Genomic DNA, 22,519 nt, shown 5'->3' with positions numbered 1-22,519 from the left:
ATCAGGACTTGTCAGCGGAGTTGGATGCTATGGCAGACCCCAGGGAAGCTAGGAAAGCCGGTGAAGCAGAGAGGACTACGATCAACATTTGATACTGAAGAGTGGCACCTGGCTATGCAGTGTGGACAAGATATGCTCTCTATGCTTAGTCCATTGAAACTGTCAAAGGGGACATACACAGAGAGAAAAGTAGAAGCTGCTCAATTCAATTCCTCTTTGTAATTAAATTACTAAGAAATACCCACCCATTCTCATGATTTTCAGAGTCCAGATGAAAACAATACAACCCAAGAAAGATATTTATCTTTCATACGTGACACAAGGTGTCCATTTATTTCTTTTTTAAAAATTTTGCTTCTTTTTTATTTTTATTTTTATTTTTTTGACAGGCAGAGTGGACAGTGAGACAGAGAGGCAGAGAGAAAGGTCTTCCTTCTTCCATTGGTTCACCCCCCCAAGTGGCCGCTATGGCTGGCCTTGTTGCACCAATCCGAAGCCAGGAGCCAGGTGCTTCCTCCTGGTCTCCCCTGTGGGTGCAGGGCCCAAGGACCTGGGCCATCCTCGACTGCCCTCCCTGGCCACAGCAGAGAGCTGGACTGGAAGGGGAGCAATCGGGACAGTACCGGTGCCTCAACCGGGACTAGAACCTGGGGTGCCGGCACTGCAGGCAGATGATTAGCATAGTGAGCCGCGGCACTGGCCAAGGCGTCCATTTCTGAGCTCTGTTCACACAGAGGAAAGAGAACATCTTCTGTTTATGACTCTCTGATAATGTTGTACATCTTTAATCCTTCAGTCTACTCTCAACCATTTCCACAATGTGATCCATAAGCAGAAATGACAGGGCAGGAGTTCTTCCTCTTTTTCCACATAAAAAAAGCAAACATACCTGAAATGGCCTAGGGCACTATCAAGCCCATTCTTGACACCAGATGCACTGGCTATGGAATTGTGGAAGGAGAAGGGTGCAACTCTCCATCTCTAAGACATCTTACCTGCACTCTATACAGCCCTTTAGGAATAGCCTTATGATATTTTCTCGTATTTATGGCCGCCAATACTGTAAAGAGAAGAAATATCTACTGAGACACTGTGACAGGTGCCATCAAGGAAGAGATGGAAGCCCCTTCTACACATAGAGCAGGAGTATGCTGAGCCGTATGGATAGTGCGACACTGCTCGTAGCCATAGTGACTTTCTCCACATCAAACACTTGCTAGGACACTTTATGCAAAAGATATTTTGTGTACCAGTGCAACCTCAGCTACTTCACTCTTAGTATTTTATGCAGGTTTTACAGGCCGAGGTTCAGTTCACTTTTCAGGGTACCACTATAATATGGGAAACACATTAAAAGAGGCAAGAATAGCATTCTACTGCAGCAGATGGTACTGTGTTAAACATTACATGACTGGACCCATCTGCCTACTGGTATTTAGTCATTTTTCTTACTTTTTTTTTTATTTTTTTGACAGGCAGAGTGGACAGTGAGAGAGAGACAGACAGAAAGGTCTTCCTTTTGCCGTTGGTTCACCCTCCAATGGCCGCCGCGGTAGGCGCACTGCGGCCGGCGCACCGCGCTGATCCGATGGCAGGAGCCAGGTGCTTCTCCTGGTCTCCCATGGGGTGCAGGGCCCAAGGACTTGGGCCATCCTCCACTGCACTCCCTGGCCACAGCAGAGAGCTGGCCTGGAAGAGGGGCAACCGGGACAGGATCGGTGCTCCGACCGGGACTAGAACCCGGTGTGCCGGCGCCGCAAGGCAGAGGATTAGCCTAGTGAGCCGTGGCGCCGGCCCATTTTTCTTACTATTAACACTTGGAGATTCTGTCCTGAATTTTCCTGCTACTTCATTCTTAAGGGTTCACTAAGTGTCTACACTGAATCTCAGGGTGTAGGCTCATAGCTCAAGTTGGGTTACTTTCTCACCATCTTCTATGGTTCCCCATGTTGGTGGGGATGGCCAGGATGCTAAGCTCTGCCCACTGTTCCTCACTTGCTGTAATACAAGTATTTTTGATCCAATTAAATGTGCATAGAAAAGAGAGGCATAGAACAGTCACTCGGATTGTTCAAAGTTTACATCATCTGAGTGAGAATCTTAGTTCTCCTTTCACGTAGATCTAAACTTGTACCTCCTTTGATGTAGCCTGTCGGCAGCTCATTCAGGACATCAGAGGTCAAAAGCAGCTCCACAATCCCTCTTTTCAACAGAGCCTGCGGTGAAATTGAATAAAATGAGTCCCATTTAGGAGAGCAATTCCTCACAGACTTTGTCCAATTCCAGAAGGCACAGCTGTCAGGCAGAAGCCAGCACCTCCATGGAGCCCTACATTGTGCCTTCCACCTCTTCCTTGCCAATCTGGTGAGCACCACCACCCTATTTTATCCAGGTCTTTAACTCAAGTCCTTTTGTGTACAGAACTAACGTGAGAGGGCAGAATCTGAGGGGTCAGGCCAGATCACAACTCCTCATCCTGCTCAGCACCCTGATCAGGGCTCCATTCAAGACTGGAACCTCTTCAGCCCTTCAATACAGGAATTCAGGGACAGGGAGGGGCCTGAAACATTACACAGAACAACAGGCAGGACTGTAGTTATTCCCTAGTCTGAGATGCACCTGCACCTGTACAGAGGAGCAAAAGGATTATACAGACCCCAAAGAAGCAAACTAGCAGCAAACATCATCAAGTCACAGATCACTATTTACCATAAATGTACATTCACCAACCTCCGATTTCAATGAGAACTCTTGATCATAATGATTAGCCAAAAAAAGGAATAATATTTCATACCATGCTCTCTCATTATAGCGTTAAGTATATACTGATTGTCCTAATGATTTTGTAAATTCATGGAGGAATTGAATGCAAGTTAAATATTCTTATCACAGACATTGCCGCTATCAGTGCAGGAAAGAAAACAGAAATAGGTACTCAAAAGAGACAGATTGAGGAAGAAGGCATGTAAATGTAGAGACACACCAAATGTTCTTACCTCTTGGAGATAGGGCATGTAGTATTTGTCCATATTAAATGCACCATATTCATTCTCCACTTGGAATGCAATGACAGGACCTCCCTGGTGGTACTGAGAAACAAATGCATGGGGTTGAAATATTGGGCTACCAGAATTGAAAGTTTCAGTGTCTGAGTTTGCTGGAGAAGGTAACAGGTATTGTGGGCACATGGAGCCAAATTCCCTGAGGATCTGACCACTCAGCTCCTAGACACTCAAGCTGCAGCAAAAGTCCTGCTGTCTCTTGTGTTATAGAGATAAGAGTTTCCACAGGCTCCTTCTGTTTCTCATATTAAGTAATCACTTGAATATGAACTCTTAAACCCACAACTCACCTCCTTCTTGCCCTCTGCAAAAGTTTAACTCATATTCCAAATTTCCTGTGTTGGAAACAGATTCCAAGTCCAATGGTAGCAGATTTGGAGATTGAGGATAGGGAGTGAATTAGGATTGGTGGAAGTCATGTAGTGGCCAGCATTAATAGTTTCAATGGTAGCACTAATGTCTCATCATGTGATGTTTCCCACCAGGTTACACAGCAGCAAGAAGTTCATCACAAGGTGCTTAGCAGATGCTGGTACCATGCTCAAGAACATCTCCATTACCGAGAGACAAATAATCTGCCATTCTCTATCAACTTCTCAACTTCAGGAATTTCATCATAGCCAAAGAACATGGATTGAAATACCATGTGATCAGAAAGAGTCATACCTTCTCCCTGCTTTCTCTCTCAGTGTGATATAATCCCTGTGTGCTGGGTCCGAATGCTTCCACCACCAGCTTAGGAGCATGTCTGAGCATGTCTGTGGTGCAGCTCCTCTACCTTCTGAGCCTTTAATCTCTCCTTCCGTTTGAGTGACCTCTATCATCAAGGGCACTTATTCAAGATCTTCATTCACATCATAGGGTAGCGGTCTGGAGAAAATACCCCAGCAGTAATGGATTGCTCACTCTCGCTACCTCTTCCTACAAAAGTCACCAGGTATGTTTCTTCCTACAAAGGTCACCAGGTACGTTTCATGGATGTTCTGTGCTCTCACTTTGTAATCACTCCCCAAGCCATGTTGGCAAAGCCTCTAGCCTACCTTGCCACTTCATCCATCACCACTGAGGAGTTGTGCTCAAGTTAAAGCACTGTTCAGTGCTTAGTCACTCAGTGTTTACCCATTGTCAGTGAATTTCCTTCTCCTTGTAGCCTCTGGACACTGACAGTAGAGTGAGCTCTTGACAGTAACTCCCAATGCAGAGTCTCATGGATCCCATTGCCTACAGATAAGATGCCAATCACGGAGGATATGTGCTATTTCAGGTAAAAGGACTGGGCTCTGGGGTGGGCAGAGGGGGGCACATGTGAGTCTGAAGAGTTCCTTTACAAGCCGAATTTGGAGTCTTTTCCTACTCACACTGCCTCAAGCATACTGTTTTCTGGTTTTCACATACCCCATTCCATCTCCTTCCATCTATTCTCTCCCATGAAGACACAGGACCAAAAGCTTGGCCTGGATAATACCTGACCAACCTTCTGATTGACTTCTAGAAGACATGCCCTGGATCTATCTGGTTTTGGAAAATATTTATCCATCATCTCACAGGAACAGCCTAGGCCTGAACCACTGTAGTCATTATCATCCTAAGTGTAACGTCTGTTCCTTTAGATCTATGATTTGATTCTATATGTATAGGAAATTCCCTGCACAATGAAGCAGAATCTAAACAAATTGTGTGTCCTCTGCACAGACAACAATGTGAATTTTTTCAGGAGGGAAGGGAGACTTGATTTTCACTATCACTCTTTGCTGCCTTCTGAGTATATTTACTGAGCGCTTGCATTAACTGTAAAACAATGAAAGTGGCATCAGAGCAGACAGGTCAGATACACAGCAGGGCATTTGTGAGTATCAGGCATACGCTGACACCCGGAACAACACTTGGTGCAGTTCCTGTCCTGCACAATGTGAGTCTTTCCAGAAGCCATGAGGAAAACCCACAGTCAAGTCAAAACTTCTGTCCTTAAGCTGATCGTGCAGAATCTAAAGGTCAGGAACGTCAGCTTCATGTTTCATACGCACTGGATGTGGCTGAGTCAGTGGTTGGGCTGGAACAAATTAGTTCCCTGCAGTGAGAGAATGAAGAAAACATCTCCTGGGCCTTACCTGGAGAGGAGCCATTCTGGGAACCAGATGATCAAAATACCTGTCCACTGCTTCAACAAAGCCTTTGTCTGTCGTCCTCATTCGGGACTTGGAGTCCTGCAGTAGCCAGCTGCAGTTGGGAGGGCCAGGCTCAGTGTAGAGACAGAAAGGCAGGTTACAAGTGGCTGGGGTCACAAAGCGTGATCCCAGGCCTTTCTCAGAGACCCTTCATCAGTTATCACCTCTGTGCATCCAGCTCACATCGAGTCTTGCTGTGCCCAAAAGCCCTCCAAGGATCTGCACAAAGGGGGCCTCTTGGACTGCTTCCAGACTTTCAGAATCTACATGAAAGCATTACCTCCATCTGTGAGGCACCTTACAGCTCAGGAAAGTGTTCAGATCCCCTTAACCAGCCTGAGGGCTTGAGCATGCCTAGACTCCCATATATACGAGCGTTTTCTCTCTCACACACTAACTGCTCTTCCCCACGCTTTTCAGCACTCCAAGAACATTTTTCATGACCGCAGCATCTGTTCCTTGGAAAGCAGGGTCACATTTCTACAAAGACCTAAGACTTCAGTTTCTGGGTGGGAGCTACAAGCTCATAAATCCCTTCTCTCCTGGTCACTGGGTGGTGCCAGGTCCCCAGCTGAACAGAACAGGGAATAGTCACTTCCCACTTCCCTAAAATTCCACCTTCCTCAGGCCCAGGCTTTTCAATCTCCTGAGCTGGATGAGAGAAGGATCCCATCATGAGAAAAGCAAATATTTCCTGTGAATCTGAGAAAGACAAATGCTCATCTGGAGGCACAACCAGAGGAAAAAACAGGAATCCTGTCAGATGGCATAAGGGAGAGAACAGGATTTTCAAATAATCACCTATACCTCACGTGTCTGCATTGAGAGCCAACATGAAAAATGAGCAAACAAAACTTGGGTAGTGGGCCGGCGCCATGGCTCAATAGGCTAATCCTCCGCCTAGCAGCGCCGGCACACCGGGTTCTAGTCCCGGTCGGGGCGCCGGATTCTGTCCCGGTTGTCCCTCTTCCAGGCCAGCTCTCTGCTGTGGCCAGGGAGTGCAGTGGAGGATGGCCCAAGTGCTTGGGCCCTGCACCCCATGGGAGACCAGGAGAAGCACTTGGCTCCTGCCATCGGATCAGCGCAGTGCGCCGGCCACAGTGCGCCGGCCGCGGCGGCCATTGGAGGGTGAACCAACGGTAAAAGGAAGACCTTTCTCTCTGTCTCTCTCTCTCACACTGTCCACTCTGCCTGTCAAAAATAAAAAAAAAAAACCTTGGGTAGTTAGAAGGAAGGGAGTGGGCTGAGTCTCAGGTGGTGGAGACACTGCAACAACTTAAGGGAAAGACCAGAGGGATCAGAGCCTTCTGTGCAGACCCAAAAGCTTCCATTCCCTTTCTTCTCACAGCGTGAAAACAGTAGAGGTGTACATAACACCTGCCTGTGGAGAGAGACAAGGATAGGCCTCCTCCTCCCCTCACACCCTGGCAAGGCCACAGGCTCAGGAACCAGGACAGCCGTCTCCACTCCTGTTCCATGCAATGGGGATAACAGAGGCCCCTTCCCCTTGCCACAGCTGTGGACTGCAGGCATGCAGATGCACCTGTTCCCCATGACTCAATGCTAGACACATGCAGTTGGTCAGTGAAGGTTGTTATTATTACTAGGTTGAAATTTTTCTTTAAGTAAAGCAAGATGGTTTACTAAACATCAACTCTGGTGTCAGAACCGAGCTTACCTGGGCAAGCCACCAAGGTCGACCTCAGCACAGATGTAGGGACCTGCACGCAGAATCACCCACAGCCCCATCTCCCCAGCCATCAGCACAAAGGCCCTGTGGAGGTAAAACCCCCTCAGCACTGGGCATGAGTCCAAGTCAGGAGGGAGCCTGCACACATCACCTGGGCTGCCTGCATCTTCCCCATCCTATCAAGTAAACAGGTGAGGGAAAGCTCAACCACATCCCCAGCAGTGTAACGCATCCCTACCCCAATTCAGAGGCCAGAGGCCCTGATAGCTAGGTTCCCACTAGTTCCCAGCCTCAGGATCATCTGATAGATGATCATCTGATAGATCCAGAGGGTATTGGAGGGAAAAAGGCATCAGCCGTGGTGCAGGGCGCACTGCACCAATCCTGACCCCAACTGCCTTGCCTATTTAGAGGGCAGCACTGTCCCCTTGCAAATGAATGGAGCTCATTGCAGCAGCTGGTCAGACCTACTGGTCCTTGATTGTTGGCCCCTCTGGCCTGCAGTGCACAAGGGACCACAGAAGCTGCTGGCTCTGCACATCTGAGGGGACAGGTCAAAGCAGAGGAGTATCATATCCTGGGTGCCAAGAACAAGACTCTCAACACAGAGGCAAGTCATGGCTAGGGTTCCTCATCTGCCCTATGTAGCCACATCTTGGCCTCCTCCTGCAACCCCAGGATCATCAGCACCACGTACTCCAGGTCCAGGTTCCCAGAAAATTCAAATCTGCCTCTTTCTGGCTCATGGAGGTTCCAGGGAATGTAGCTGGAAGACACAAAAGGGAAGAAGCCTAAGAATCTTATTTCTTATTTTCACATTGCTAGGTCAGCCCCAAGCCCAGCCTAAAAACAGGGATAATTGCACTGTGCTGTGCAATAAGAAGAAATTACCAGTGGAATCAAACCTCTGTCTCAAAACAGTTAAATCTTCCGTAGTTTCCTGCTCTTTTACCCAGTTGTGGTCCTATGGTTCCAGTTTCTCCCACTCACTGTCTCGTTATATATTACTTCCACAAAAAACATAAGGAAAGGGGTATAAATAAAACAAAATGATCCACTTGCACACAATTACTGCTCAGAATTAATGAAACTACGAGCAAATAAAGAGTTTCTATAGGACTCTGGAGCTACAATACAGGATACTGGAATTTAAGATGAGCCCTTGCCTGCTCTCTACTTATATTAGGCTGATTGTGTAGGGTGAGAGGGATGTGCCTACTGTTCTTTCCTGACATTAGAGTTTGAGGATCATTTCTCTATCATCCTTTTTCCAATAATCTTTATGCACTGCAAAGATTTTTGAAGACACATGTGCTGCAATATAGCAGAACTGATTTGAAGAGTTTTTCATAAGCAGGAATGAACAGCTGGTTTGCAGCAGACATTAGATATGCACAACACAACTTAGACTCTCTATTGAGGGAATAGAGGAACAAGTTTATCCAGCAGCTATGTACAAGTGACTTCAGGGTCAGGCATTTTACACAGATGTTAAGTTCCTAGTTGGAATGCCTGCATCCCAGAATGGACTCTTTGGTTTAAGTCCTGGCTACTTCTGATCCAGTCCAGCTTCTTGCTATTGTGCACCCAAGGAGGCTTCCCACAATGACTCAAGAACTTGGTTCCTTGGACCTACATGAGAAACACAGTTGAGTTCTTATCTTTTAGAGTCAGCCTGCCCCAGCACTGGCAGTTTTGTGCATTTGAAAATTGTTAAGATCTGACTCTCTCTCTCTTGCCCTTTTCTCTCAGTCTCTCATAAAAAGAAAAAGAATAAAAAGGCAAGATTTCTAAGATATTAGTTACAGCCCTTGGCTAATTTCCTGCTGGACTGTAATCTCTCCACTTTATGTTTGAACTTTTTTATTTAGCAAAACCATAAAACCTTAGAGTACAAGGTAAGTTTAAAAACATGTTATCTAAAAAATAAATAAATAAAAAAATTTTAAAAATTCAGTAAAATGGCTGAAAAAAGCAGATCAAAAAAGCAATAAAAGGTATAGATAGTTTAAGTCATCCTAATAATACTAATTTAAGGCAAATATACTTTAAAAGAAAATTCACAAGTAGGTACAAAAAGTGGGACCAAGTGAAAAGAGGAGAGTGACTCATCAACAGCAGTGGGGCCTTCCATACTCAGGAGCACAAGTTCTGGTAAGGAGATGTAATAGGCAAACTGATTTCACAGTCACCGTAGGAAGACTGAAAATACTTATGAAAGTAACAAAGATAACAAAAATGAAATGTAAGGATATATGTTTGGAGAGCATAATTAGATTGAATCTAATAGAGAAGGAATTTAATGGCCAATAGTTGGAGCATTTACATTCTTGAGAAATTGCAATGAAAGGTTATAAAATATTGACTTATACTACATTACAAAATACATTTCAACAAACTTCAAAATCCTCTTTTACATACCCCATTTTCCCAAGGTAATGGCAACTGAAATAGAAGATGATTGATACAAATAATACAAATCAATGGAGATGTGTGTAGTAAAGTGGTTAAGAGGCCACTTGAGTTGCCTGCATCCCATATCGGAGTGTATGGGTTTGATTCCTGGCTCTCTTCTCATTCTATTAGTGCATACTCTGCAAGGCAGCAGTTATGGTCTCTGATACCCCCTTGGAAGACCCAACTTGAATTCTAGTCTCCTGGCTCTCACCTAGCCCAGGCCAGAACATCATGGGATTGGGGGAGTGAACCAGCATATGGGAGATCTCTGTGTCTCTTGACACAGAAATGCAAATCAAAACTGCAATGAGGTTTTACCTCAGCCAGGTTAGAATGGCTTACATACAGAAATCTACCAACAACAGATGCTGGCGAAGATGAGGGAAAAAGGAACACTAACCCACTGTTGGTGAGAATGCAAATTGGTAAAGCCACTATGGAAGTCAGTCTGGATTCCTCAGAAACCTGAATATAACCCTACAATACAACCCAGCCATCCCACTCCTTGTGTGTGTCTCTTGTGTGTGTTCCTCCTCCTCCTCTCTTTATCTCTCTGACTCTCAAATAAATTAGTTTTTTAAAATTTTTTATATAAATAAGGCATATTCCCCAAAAGTTTATGGGAATTAAGGAAAATAAAGTATATCATTGGGGCCAGCACTGTGGCATAGCCGGTAAAACCACCGCCTGCAGTGCCAACTTATATTTCATCAAGGATTTAAAACCAATTCCTGGAGCAAGGACAGTCTATTCAATAAATGGTGCTGGGAAAACTGGATTTCCACATGCAGAAGCACAAAGCAAGACCCCTACCTTACACCTTACACAAAAATCCACTCAACATGGATTAAAGATCTAAATCTATGCCCAACACCATTGAATTATTATAGAATATTGGAGAAACCCTGCAAGATACAGGCACAGGTAAAGACTTCTTGGAAAAGACCCCAGAGGCACCAGCAGTCAAAGCCAAAATTAACAATTGGGATTACATCAAATTGAGAAGTTTCTGTACTGCAAAAGAAACAGTAGGGAAAGTGAAGAGGCAATGGACAGAATGGGAAAAATATTTGCAAACTATGCAACAGATAAAGGGTTGATAACCAGAATCTACAAAGAAATCAAGAAAATCCACAACATCAAAACAAACAACCCACTTAAGAGATGGGCCCAAAGGCCTAAATAAACATTTTTCAAAAAAGGAAATCCAAACGGCCAACAGACACAAGAAAAAATGTTCAGGATCACTAGCAATCAGAGAAATGCAAATCAAAACTGCAATGAGGTTTTACCTCAGCCAGGTTAGAATGGCTTACATACAGAAATCTACCAACAACAGATGCTGGCGAAGATGAGGGAAAAAGGAACACTAACCCACTGTTGGTGAGAATGCAAATTGGTAAAGCCACTATGGAAGTCAGTCTGGATTCCTCAGAAACCTGAATATAACCCTACCATACAACCCAGCCATCCCACTCCTTGCAATTTACCCAAAGGAAATTAAATTGGCAAACAAAAAAGCCATCTGCACATTAATGTTTATTGCAGCTCAATTCACAATAGCCAAGACATGGAACCAACCCAAATGCGCATCAACAGTAGACTGGATAAAGAAATTATGGGATATGTACTCTATAGAATACTATATAGCAGTCAAAAACAATGAAATCTTGTCATTTGCAACAAAATAAAGGAATCTGGAAAACATCATGCTGAGTGAAATAAGCCAATACCAAAGGGACAAATATCATATGTTCTACCTGATCGGTGACAACTAACTGAGCACTTAAAAGGAAACCTGTTGAAGTGAAATGGATACTATGAGAAACAGTGACTTGATCAGCCCTTGTCCTGACTGTCAAGGAACAACTTACTATTTTATTCCTTTTAGTATTTTTTGTTCTACTTAATACCACTGGTTAAACTCTTTAAGTAACACAGAATTATTTTTAGGCATTTAAAATTAACTTAAAAGTGATCCCTGTTAAATATAAGAGTGGGAATAAGAGAGGGAGGAGATGTACAATTTGGGACATGCTCAGTCAGACTTACCCCTAATGGTAGAGCTAGAATCGTGCCAGGGGATTCCAATTCAATCCCATCAAGGTGGCATGTACCAATGCATCTCACTTGTTAAAGTGATTAAGTTTAAGTTCATAATTGATCAAAAGATAGGATTAAGAGTCAAAGGGATCACATAAACAAGACTAGTGTCTGCAAATCTAACTGAAAGGAGAGAACGATCCAACATGGGAAGTGGGATACACAGCAGACTCATAGAATGGCAAATGCCCTAAACAGCACTCTGGCCTCGGAATCAGCCCTTAAGGAGTTTGGATCTGGCTAAAAAGCCCATGAGAGTTTCTCAGGCATGGAAAGCCAAGACACTGTTGAAAAAAAAATGACCTAAATGAAAGATCTCTGTGAGTAAGATCCCAGTAGAAAGAACAGGGCCATCAAAAAAGGAGGTACCCTTCTGAAGGGAGGAGAGAACTTCCACTTTGACTATGGCCTTGTCTAAATAAGATCAGAGTTGATGAACCAAGTGGCTTCCATAGCCTTGGCAGCTCATGTCAAGAGCCTCGGGTGATTACTGATGTCATAAATAAGAGTTAATTATTAAATCAACAACAGGAGTCACTGTGCACTTACTCCCTGTATAGGATCTCTGTCCTTAATGTGTTGTACTATGTGAATTAACAGTAAAACTACTACTCAAACAGTACTTTATACTTGTGTGTTTTTGTGGGTGCAAACTGTTGAAATCTTTACTTAGTATATACTAAATTGATCTTCTGTATATAAAGATAATTGGAAATGAATCTTGATAAAGAATGGGATGGGAGAGGGAGTGGGAGATGGGATGGTTGCAGGTGGGAATGACGTTATGGGGGAAAAGCCGCTATAATCTGAAAGTTGTACTTCGGAAATTTATATTTATTAAATGAAAGTTGAAAAAAAGTAAAACAAAAAAAATTTTTTCTAAAAAAATTTCTAAAATTCAATCCAAAAAAACAACATGGAAAAGGGACAGCCTTTTCAATAAGTTGCTGGGTAACTGGATTTTCAGATACAGAAGATAGAACTTGACCCCACTCCAACCTCTTACCCTTTCCAAAACTAAAAGTGAGCCCTAGCAGAGGGCAGGGTGCCCATCTAACCTAGTCAAGGCAAAACACATTTCTTTCTCCCCATCCCTTAACAAGGGTGCCTGGTGACTGGAGGGGAGAAGGTCCCATCTTAAGGACAGTAGAGGTTACGACAGCTCCTGCATGGGAGCAAATCACAGGATTTTACCAGAGGGAAAAAATAAGTGTTTCCACAGACTTTGATTGGCTGGGAACTTTGGCAGGGGCTGGGCACCCACTTAGGACTGTGAGGTGCTCCAATCCCTTCAACCTATCACAGGTACCAGAGCTCAAACTGCCAAGGTGGAGCACCCAGAGACAGCTGACTTTGGGAACGTCTCTGCTCTCTCTATAGACAAGGGCAGCCTCTATAGACAAGGGCTGGGAGGGGATCTTCTGCACCCCATGACTGTAGGAACCTTGAGCCACTGTGATTGTGGGAATTCCATGATCTCACCACAGGGTGTCGGTTGTAGCTTGGTCTCTGCACAATCACTCTGTCTAATGTTAGAGACTCAGAACTCCCTGCCTGAGGTGAATCCTTGCACACCATTCCATTCTCACACTGAGGTCTGCACACATCCTTAGTATAGTGCATGTACCAGTGTGGTTGGGAATGTACCAGTGCGGGATAACTCAGGGCATTGATCACTGTGGAAGAGAGGAGGTGAGGTTGTGATTATGCCAACAGGTGTGATCATACCCTCCCCCTGCTGACAACAGAAGAGATCAACCATGCCCAGCTCGGGTGTCACCCTGGATACTCGCCTCACCCTGGAGCACAGACCAGAGCTCCTTGGCCACACCCAGCACATGCATCTGAGTATTCACTGAAAGACCAGATATTCCATTAAGCCACAGAGGCATAGTGAAAAAGGTAAAACCATGAGTAAGGAAATGCAAAAGTGCTTACACAAGTGTAAAAACAAACACAGAGGGGCTGGTGCTGTGGCACAGTGGGTTAAAGGCCTGGCATCCCATATGGGTGCTGGTTCTAGTCCTGGCTGCTCTTCTTCTGATCTAGCTCTCTTCTATGACCTGGGAAAGCAGTGGAAAATGGCCCAGGTCCTTGGGCCCCTGCACCCACTTGGGAGACCTGGAAGAAGCTCCTGGCTCCTGACTTCAGATCTGCTCAGCTCCAGCTGTTGCAGCCATCTGGGGAGTGAACCAGTGGATAGAAGACCTCTCTCTGTCTCTACCTCTCTCTCTCTCTGTAACTCTGTCTTTCAAATAAATAAAATAAATCTTTAAAAAAATGAACACATAAATACAAGAGAAAAGAACAACAAAGACAATATGACTCCCTTAACAGAACCAAATAACTCAATTTTGGAGTGAAGATGAAGAATTAATGAAAAGCCTAAAAATGAATTCCAAAGAATGATCATAGGAATACTCAAAAACAATGAGAAGCAAAATAATGAGTTAAGGAAATTGATAAATGACATGAATGATAAATGTTCCCACGAGATAGAGATTATGAGGAGAAATCAAACTGAAATATTAGAAAAAAAGAAATCAATATATTAACTAAAAAATACAATAGAAAGCCTTCACAACAGACATGGTGAGGCAGAAGGAGAATATCTGAGCTAAAAGACAAATCCTTGGAAACAACTCAGTCAGAACAAAAAAAATTATGAATAACAAGAAATAAGAAAAATTTAAAACAGTGTTTGAGATTTGTAGGATACAAACACACAACAAACAGGTGATAGGAGTTGGTGAGGGTGTGGAAAGAGAGAATGGATTAGAAGTCTTATCCAGTGAAATAATGTACCCAATTTAAATGAGGAAAGGGAAATCCATGTACAAGATGCTCATAGAACTCCCAATAGACATGACCAGAAAGGATTTTCACCACAACACATTCCAATCAAAGTGTCAATAGTAAAACATTTTTTTATTTTATTATTTTTTTATTTTTTATTTTTTATTTCATAAATGTGAATTTACAAAGTGCAACTTTTGTATTGTTGTGGCTCCCCCCCCAACCTCCCTCCCTCCCGTGGCCCTCCCCTCTCCCTCTCCCATCCCGACCTTTATCGAATTTCATTTTCAATTACCTTCATATACTGAAGATCAACTTAGTATAAATAAGCAAGGATTTCAACAGGCTGCATTCACACAACCACACAAGGTATAGGGTATTGTTCGACTAGTAGTGTTTTTAAGTTTCATAGTAAAACACATTAAGGACAGAGATCCTACGTGGGGAGCATGTACGCAGTGACTCCCGTTGTTGATTTAACAATTGGCACTCTTATTTGTGACGTCAGCAATCACCCGAGATTCTTGCTATGAGCTGTCTAGGCTATGGAAGTCCCTTGAGTTCACCGACTCTGAACTTGTTTAGTCAAGGCCGTGTCACAGTGGAGGTTCCTTCCTCCCTTCAGAGAAAGGCGCCTCTCTCCTTGATGGCCTGTATCTTCTGCTGGGGTCTTGTTCACCAGGGTCTTTCATTTAGATTGTTTTTTTGCCATCGTGTCATGGCTTTCCATGCCTGTGAGACTCTCATGGACCTTTTAGCCAGATCCGAATGTCCCAAGGGTTGATTCTGAGGCAGGAGTGCTGTTTTGGCGTTTGCCATTCTATGAGTCTGCTGTGTGTCCTGCTTTTTTTAAAAGCTTCTAAAATGTTCACTTGAGAAACATCAGATTACCTTCAGAGGATCTCTAATTAGAATGGCAGCTGATTTCACATAAGAAACCCTACAGGCCAGGAGAGAATGGACAGATATGGTCTAAGCTTAAAAAGAAAACATTAAATCAACCCAGAATACTGTACCCTACAAAGCACTCATTTATGGATGAGGTGAAATAAAGACCTTCCATGACAAAGATAAATTGAAAGAATTTGTCACCACTCATCCAGCCTTACAAATGAGGCCTAAGGATGCACTACACACAAAAACACAGAAAGATAGTCATCATTACTAAAGAGTGCGAAGGCAGAAAATCTCTTAGTAAAATTGCAAAGGAAAACCAAAGCAAACAATAGGAACATTTACATTAAATTGCAGGGCAAGTCATTACTTATCAATAATAACCTTGAGTGTATGGGGCCAGCACTGTGGCATAGTAGGCTAAGCCTCTGCCTGTGGCATCAGCATCCCATATGGGCACTGGTTTGAGTCCTGGGTGCTCCACTTTCAATCTAGCTCTCTGTTTATGGCCAGGGAAAGCAGTGGTGGATTGCCCAATTGCTTGGGCCTCAGAACCCATGTGGGAGGCCCAGAAGAAGCTCCTGGTCCTGGCTTCAGATAGGTATAGCTCCAGGTGTAGTGGCCAGTTGGGGAGTGCACCAGTGGATGCAAGACCTTTCTCTCTGTCTCTCCTTCTGTCTATCTGTAATTCCTGGAAATGAAGGAAAATGACTAATACAATATATCAAACTTAGGGGTACAACAAAAGCAGGGTTAAAAAGGAAGATGTACCAATTAGTACCTACATAAAGAAATGGCATTAGATAAATGAGCTATTAATGCCTCTCAATAATGTAGAAAAACAAGAACAAAACAAACCCAAGATTAGGAGGAGGAAAGTAATAATTAAAATTAAGAAAAAAAATGAGATTTGAATAAAAAAGATCAGTGAAATGAAGAGCTATTTTTCTTTAAAAAAAAAAAAACAAAATTAATACACTATTGGTCCAACTAACCAGAAAAAAGAGAGAAGACACAAATCAATAAAATCAGAGATGAAGAGATGTAACAACGGACACCACAGATAAGATAGAAATATCAGGACATACTATAAACAGCTATATGTCAACAAATTGGAAAGTCTACAAGAAATGTATAGAGGGGTCAGCGCTGTGGCATAGCAGGTAAAGCCACTGCCTGCAGTGCCGGCATCCCATATGGGCACCAGTTTGAGTCCCAGCTGCTCCACTTCTGATTCAGCTCTCTGATATGGTCTGGGAGAGCAGTGGAAGATGACCCAAAGACCTTGGGCCCCTAACCCATGTGGGAGATCCAGAGGAGTCTTCTTGCTCCTGGCTTCGGATCGGCACGGCTCCAGCGATTGTGGTCAACTGGGGAGTGAACCAGTGGATGGAAGACCTCTCTCTCTCTCTCTCTCTCTCTCTCTCTGCCTGTCCTTCTCTTTGTAGCTCTGACTTTCAAATAAATAAATAAATCTTTTAAAAAAAAGAAATGTACAGATTCCTGGATATACACCATCTATAAAATTGAGTCACAACAGACCAGAAACCAAGGCAGAGATTGATCAGTTATAAAGACCTTCCCAAGAGAGAGAGCCTAGGACCAGATGACTTACTGCTGAATTCTACCACACATTTAAAGAATAACCAATTCCAATTCTTCTCAGACTGATGAAAAAATGAAAGTGAAGGAATCTTCCCAAACCCTTTCCATTAAGCCAGCATCACCTTAATTCCTAAACCAGAAAAAAGTACAAAAGAGAAAGAGAGCTATAGGTCAACATCCCTGATGAATATAGATGCAAAAACCCTCAACAAAATATTAACTAATCTAATCCAACAACCCATCAGATTTTATCCCTAATATGTAGGGATGCTTCAACATTCACAAATCAATAAATGTGATACATCACATTGACTAATGACTAACATAAACCATATGAATATTTCAATAGGTACAGAGAAAAAGCATTTTATAAAATACAACATCCTTTCATGATGAAAAACTTAAGCAAATTGGGTATAGAAGCAACATTCTCAACACAATCATGGGAATATATGACAAACACACAGCATCATATGGAAAATGGGAAAATGTTCTGATGCATTCCCACTTAAGATCCAGAACAAAACAAGGACGGCCACATTCACCTTTTTTTTACAATATAGTTCTAGAATTTTAGGCGTAGACATTAGGCAAGAAGAAAAATCAAAGGGATACAAATTTGAAAGGAGGAATTCAAATTATCACCATAAATATACATAATAATTATTACATATTTATTACATATAATTATGTAATGCATACTATTTAATTATTATAATATAATAATCAACTAAGAGGCCTTTGGAATTCATAAGAGAGTTCAGTAAAGTTGCAAAACATAAAAATTATTACAAAAAAATCAATAGCCTTTGTATACATAGACAATGCATGGCTGAGAAATAACTGGTAATTTCAGTCTCATTCAAAACAGCTACAAAACAATTTAAATACCTAGGGATAAATTTAACCAACTCAGTAAATGATCTCTATGATGAAAATTGAAAAACATTAAAGAAATAGGAGAAGATGCAAAAAATGGACAAAATTCCATATTTGTGAATTGGTAGAATTAATATCATCAAAAGATCCACACTACCAAAAGCAATTAACAGATTCAATGTGATCCTAATAAAAATAACAATGACATTCTTCTCAGATCTAGAAAAAGCATTGCTAAAATTCTCATATGGAATCACAAGGGACCCCAAATAGATAAAGCAATTGTAAATAGCAACAAAAGAGCCAGAGGCATTACAATACCAGATTTCAAGATACACTACAGAGCAGTTATAATCAAAGCAGTCTGGCATCAGCTCAAAAATAGACAGTAGACCAATGAAGCGGAATAGAAACTACAGAAATCCATCCACACATCTACAACCAACTAATCTTTGTCAAAGAAGCTACAATCAATCCCTGAAGAAAGAATAGTCTCTTCCCCCAAATGGTCCTGGGAAAACTGATTCTCTGCATGCAGAAGTATGAAACAAGAACCTTAAATTACCCATTTTAAGGATCTATATCTATGATCTGATACTATCAAATTACAACAGAACAGCATTCAGAACACTCTGCAAGATATTTGCATAGGCAAAGACTTCTTTGAAAACACCCCAGAAGCACAGCAATCAAAGAAAAAATAGGCAAATATGATTAAATCAAGCTGAGATACTTCTGCAGTTCAAATGAAACACTCAACAAAATGAAGAGGAAACCAACAGAGTGGGAGAAATTATTTGCAAACTATCCTACTGATAAAGGTTTGATACCCAGGGTATCTAAAGAGCTCAAGAAATTCAACAACAACAAAGCAAACAATACAGTTAAGAAATGGGAAAAGGAATTTAACAGGTATTTTTCAAAAGATGACATTCAAATAGCCAACATACACATGAAAAAAATGCTAAGGATCAATAGCTACCAAGGAATTGCAAATCAAAACCACAATGAGGTTTCGTCCCACCTCAGTTAGAATGGCTGTCATGCAGAAATTTAAAAAGAGCAAATGTTGGTCAGAACGTTGGGGAAAAGGTGGGTGGGAATGCAAATCAGCACAGCCATTGTGGAAGACAGTATGGAGAATCCTCAGAAATCTGCAAATGGCCGGCACTGCAGCTCACTTGGCTAATCCTCTGCCTGAGGCGCCGGCACCCCGGGTTCTAGTCCCGGTTCGGGCGCTGGTTCTGTCCCGGTTGCTCCTCTTCCAGTCCAGCTCTCTGCTGTGGCCCAGGAAGGCAGTGGAGGGTGGCCCAAGTGTTTGGGCCCTGCACCTTCATGGGAGACCAGGAGGAAGCACCTGGCTCCTGGCTTTGGATCAGCACAGTGTGCCGGCTGTAGCAGCCATTTGGGGAGGAGAACCAACAGAAGGAAGACCTTTCTCTCTGTCTCTCTCTCTGTCTCTCTCTCTGTCTCCCTCTCTCACTGTCTAACTCTGGCTGTTCAAAAAAAAAAAAGAAAGAAAGAGAGAACTCTGCAAATGGATGTACTATATGACTCAGCTATTTCACCGTTGGTAATTTACACAAACCAGTGAAATCAGCATAAGAAAGAGTTAGATGCAGGGAGAGCGGCAAGATGGCGGAATAGGAAGGAAGCACATTGATAGTTCGTCAAGACACACGTTAATATAAGTGGAGATACTGCAGGGTCAAGGAAGAGTAGGGGAAGAAACAGCAGAGGAAACTCTTCCGGAACTAGTGATTCACAGTGGACCTGCGTGGAGAGCGTGGGAGCCCAAGTTCGGGACAGCAGCTGCAGACTCAACGCACCAGCGCTGGAACGCGAGGTGAGCCGAACCTCCATAGCCCGAGACACCAGCGGGCAAGCGGAAAGAGGAGGCTAGAGGGAACGAGGCTTGAAACTCCGTGGGGAAAAGTTCACCAGGCTAACTAGAAGAGAGAGAGGAAAAAAAAAAAGTGACCGATACGGACACGAGTCTCTCTCTCTCCGCTCACCTCTCAAAGGCGAGCAAGACAAAGAGCAGGCGCCATTTTGGACATACTTCATAAGCAGGGCGACCTCAGGTCTACACCGGCCCTGAGCCTAGCAGAAAAACCTGACTCTGGGGGGAGGGGTGAAATAACTGGAGATTAGCATCTAACTTGGCAACCCAGTGGGAGACTGCAGGAGAATTGGAGCCCACACTGAGGGCAGCAGAGATTCCCTGTGTGGTCCTTGGGAAAGAGCTTCCGATCTCTGGCTCCTGTGGGTATATCATTTGCCTGCTAATTACTACCTCCAATTACGTTCAGCTGTGCGGAATTACTTCCCTTTTGAATCAAAAAAAGAAAGAGAGATTTACCACGCCTAACCTGGGAGTGTCATCTTTGACACACCCTCAGCCCTGAGGACCAAACACAGCTCTCAGTCCACACTCATCTCAAGCCTCTAAGGCTCCACCAAAAGCAGACAGTCCACTTAATATAGAGCCATAGTGTAACAAGAAAAAACACCACAGTGAAGAAACCAAATATCTCCAACATGCCAAACAACAAACGCAAAAACCAAGCTAACAAGAACAAGGAAGACACTATGACGCCCCCAAATGAAAATGACACCCCAATTCAAGATTATGAAGATGATGAGATCGAAGAAATGCAAGAAGCGGATCTCAAAAAATTGCTAAGAACATTAAGAACTTCTCAAAAACAAATTCTTGAACTACAGAAATCCTTCATGGACAAGATAGAAAATCTCTCTCGTGAAAATGAAATATTAAGGAGGAATCAAAATGAAATGAAACAACTAGTGGAACAAGAAACTCTGATAGTGACGAGAAATCATAATGAAATGAAGAATTCAATAGATCAAATGACAAACACATTAGAGAGCCTTAAAAACAGAATGGGCGAAGCAGAAGAGAGAATATCAGACTTAGAAGACAGAGAACAGGAAAGGAAACAGGCAAACCAAAGAAAAGAAGAAGAAATCAGAAATCTAAAAAATATTGTCAGGAATCTACAGGATACTATTAAAAAACCCAACATTCGAGTTCTAGGAGTTCCTGAAGGCATGGAGAGGGAGAAAGGATTAGAAGGCATTTTCAGTGAGATACTAGCAGAAAATTTCCCAGGTTTGGAGAAGGACAGAGGCATCTTAGTACAGGAAGCTTATAGAACCCCTAATAAACATGACCAAAAGAGATCCTCACCACGACATGCTGTAATCAAACTCACCACAGTGAAACACAAAGAAAAGATCCTAAAAGGTGCAAGAGAGAAACGTCAAATTACTCTCAGAGGATCTCCAATTAGACTCACAGCAGACTTCTCATCAGAAACCCTACAAGCTAGAAGGGAATGGCGAGACATAGCCCAGGTACTAAGAGAGAACAACTGCCAGCCCAGAATACTATATCCTTCAAAGCTCTCATTTGTGAATGAAGGTGAAATTAAGACTTTTCATAGCAAACAGAAACTGAAAGAATTTGTTGCCACTCATCCTGCCCTGCAAAAGATGCTTAAAGATGTGTTACACACAGAAACACAGAAACATGGTCACCAATATGAAAGAAGGTAAAGGAAGGAAACCTCACAGCAAAAGATCACAGGAAGCTCAATTTATCTTTGACATAGAATTAAACTCTGATGCTCTGTTAAAGCAATGTGTTAAAGTAATCTATTGTGTTCTCTTGATGTCTGTTAAATTCTAATTGTTCAAAAACAGCTGAATTTTTATTAAGAGCTATGGGTTATGTAAATATGTGCTTATTTTCAAAGATTTGAATAATCACCTAGTAACAAGATCAAATTTGGTCTATGAGTTTATAATTTTAAACATGGCGACTTAAAGTCTTTTGTCATCCACAGTTATATATGATTTGCTGCTCATAAAACTAAAGCGTTGTTGGTTCTGTGTGTAGCTGTCCTCCTATGGGTTCCTATGGACTTTTTCCAGCCACTTCCATTGTATTCAGTATTTTGGGATGGCTCTGTAAACAGATGAAGGCAATAATGTATTAACAGTACCAACTGAGAGAAAGTATGGTTAACTGAGGTTACTAAAAAAGCAATTCAAATCAATTGGCAATCTACAAAAAGAGTTAAAGATTTTAAAAGCTATTATTAAAAACGCTATATTGGTCTATTATGCTATGTTAAATGTGTGTACATATTGTATGTCCACATGGGGAAATTTTATTAAGAGTCTTATTTTAAATGGCTTATAGATAAGATTGTCCATAAATTTAAGCGGCTAAAATTAATCAAAGATACATTTTAATTTGAGTGACCTGAATCTATGTATCATATGTTTTAAACTTGTAGGTAGAAAGAAACTAAAAACATTTTATATGGTTGTGCTTAAGTTTGCTGGTTAAACAAAATACACCATGTTAGATATTTAAGAGGTGTTTTCAAATACATGATTCTTAAAATTTATAGAAGGCATTGGACCTTCTGGTAAATGTTTTCTTAAGTTGTTATCTAATGGTTGAAACTGTTTGCTAAGTATTCATGTGATATTGCTATTGTCAGCAAGCGATCTAGGACTTGCTCCCTCATTTCTCTATTCTAAGCCCAACTTGTTCTTTCATTTCTCTATTCTCTTCAAGATAGGAAACTAAATCTATTATGAAGGAATCTGTAGGACGCACAATTTAATCTTTAGACCTTATAAAAGAGATGGCTAACATTTTTCTGTAATAGCATAGCCAAAATAAGAACTTAAATAATAATCTCATAGCTAGATTCACTTCGCCATCAGCAAAGTATACAGTAAGTAGAAAAAACCTCCCTTTCAGACCAAAGGGAAAGAAAGTTTTAAAGTGAGAATATAATTTTCCTCATGGGCATTGTCTACCTTAGAAA

At 42.3% G+C, this 22,519-nt stretch overlaps 1 protein-coding gene across 1 annotated transcript in view; it reads right to left on the bottom strand.

Annotated features, from left to right (window-relative positions):
• LOC133763991 (beta-galactosidase-1-like protein 3) overlaps positions 1-22,519 on the bottom strand; it is a 91,336-nt gene that overhangs the window by 39,308 nt on the left and 29,509 nt on the right. The window contains exons 4-9 of the mRNA XM_062197656.1: positions 7,615-7,683; positions 6,906-7,001; positions 5,171-5,279; positions 2,997-3,089; positions 2,135-2,216; positions 996-1,060 (exon numbers count right to left, since the gene is read on the bottom strand). Of these exons, the coding sequence (XP_062053640.1) occupies positions 996-1,060; positions 2,135-2,216; positions 2,997-3,089; positions 5,171-5,279; positions 6,906-7,001; positions 7,615-7,683 (514 nt within the window). The remainder of the gene's footprint in view (positions 1-995; positions 1,061-2,134; positions 2,217-2,996; positions 3,090-5,170; positions 5,280-6,905; positions 7,002-7,614; positions 7,684-22,519) is intronic.

This window comes from Lepus europaeus, chromosome 7 (assembly GCF_033115175.1).
Source record: "Lepus europaeus isolate LE1 chromosome 7, mLepTim1.pri, whole genome shotgun sequence".
NCBI classification, from domain to species: Eukaryota; Metazoa; Chordata; class Mammalia; order Lagomorpha; family Leporidae; genus Lepus; species Lepus europaeus.
The sequence above is the reverse complement of the archived record's forward strand: the minus strand, read 5'-3'. Positions and strand labels throughout refer to the sequence as shown.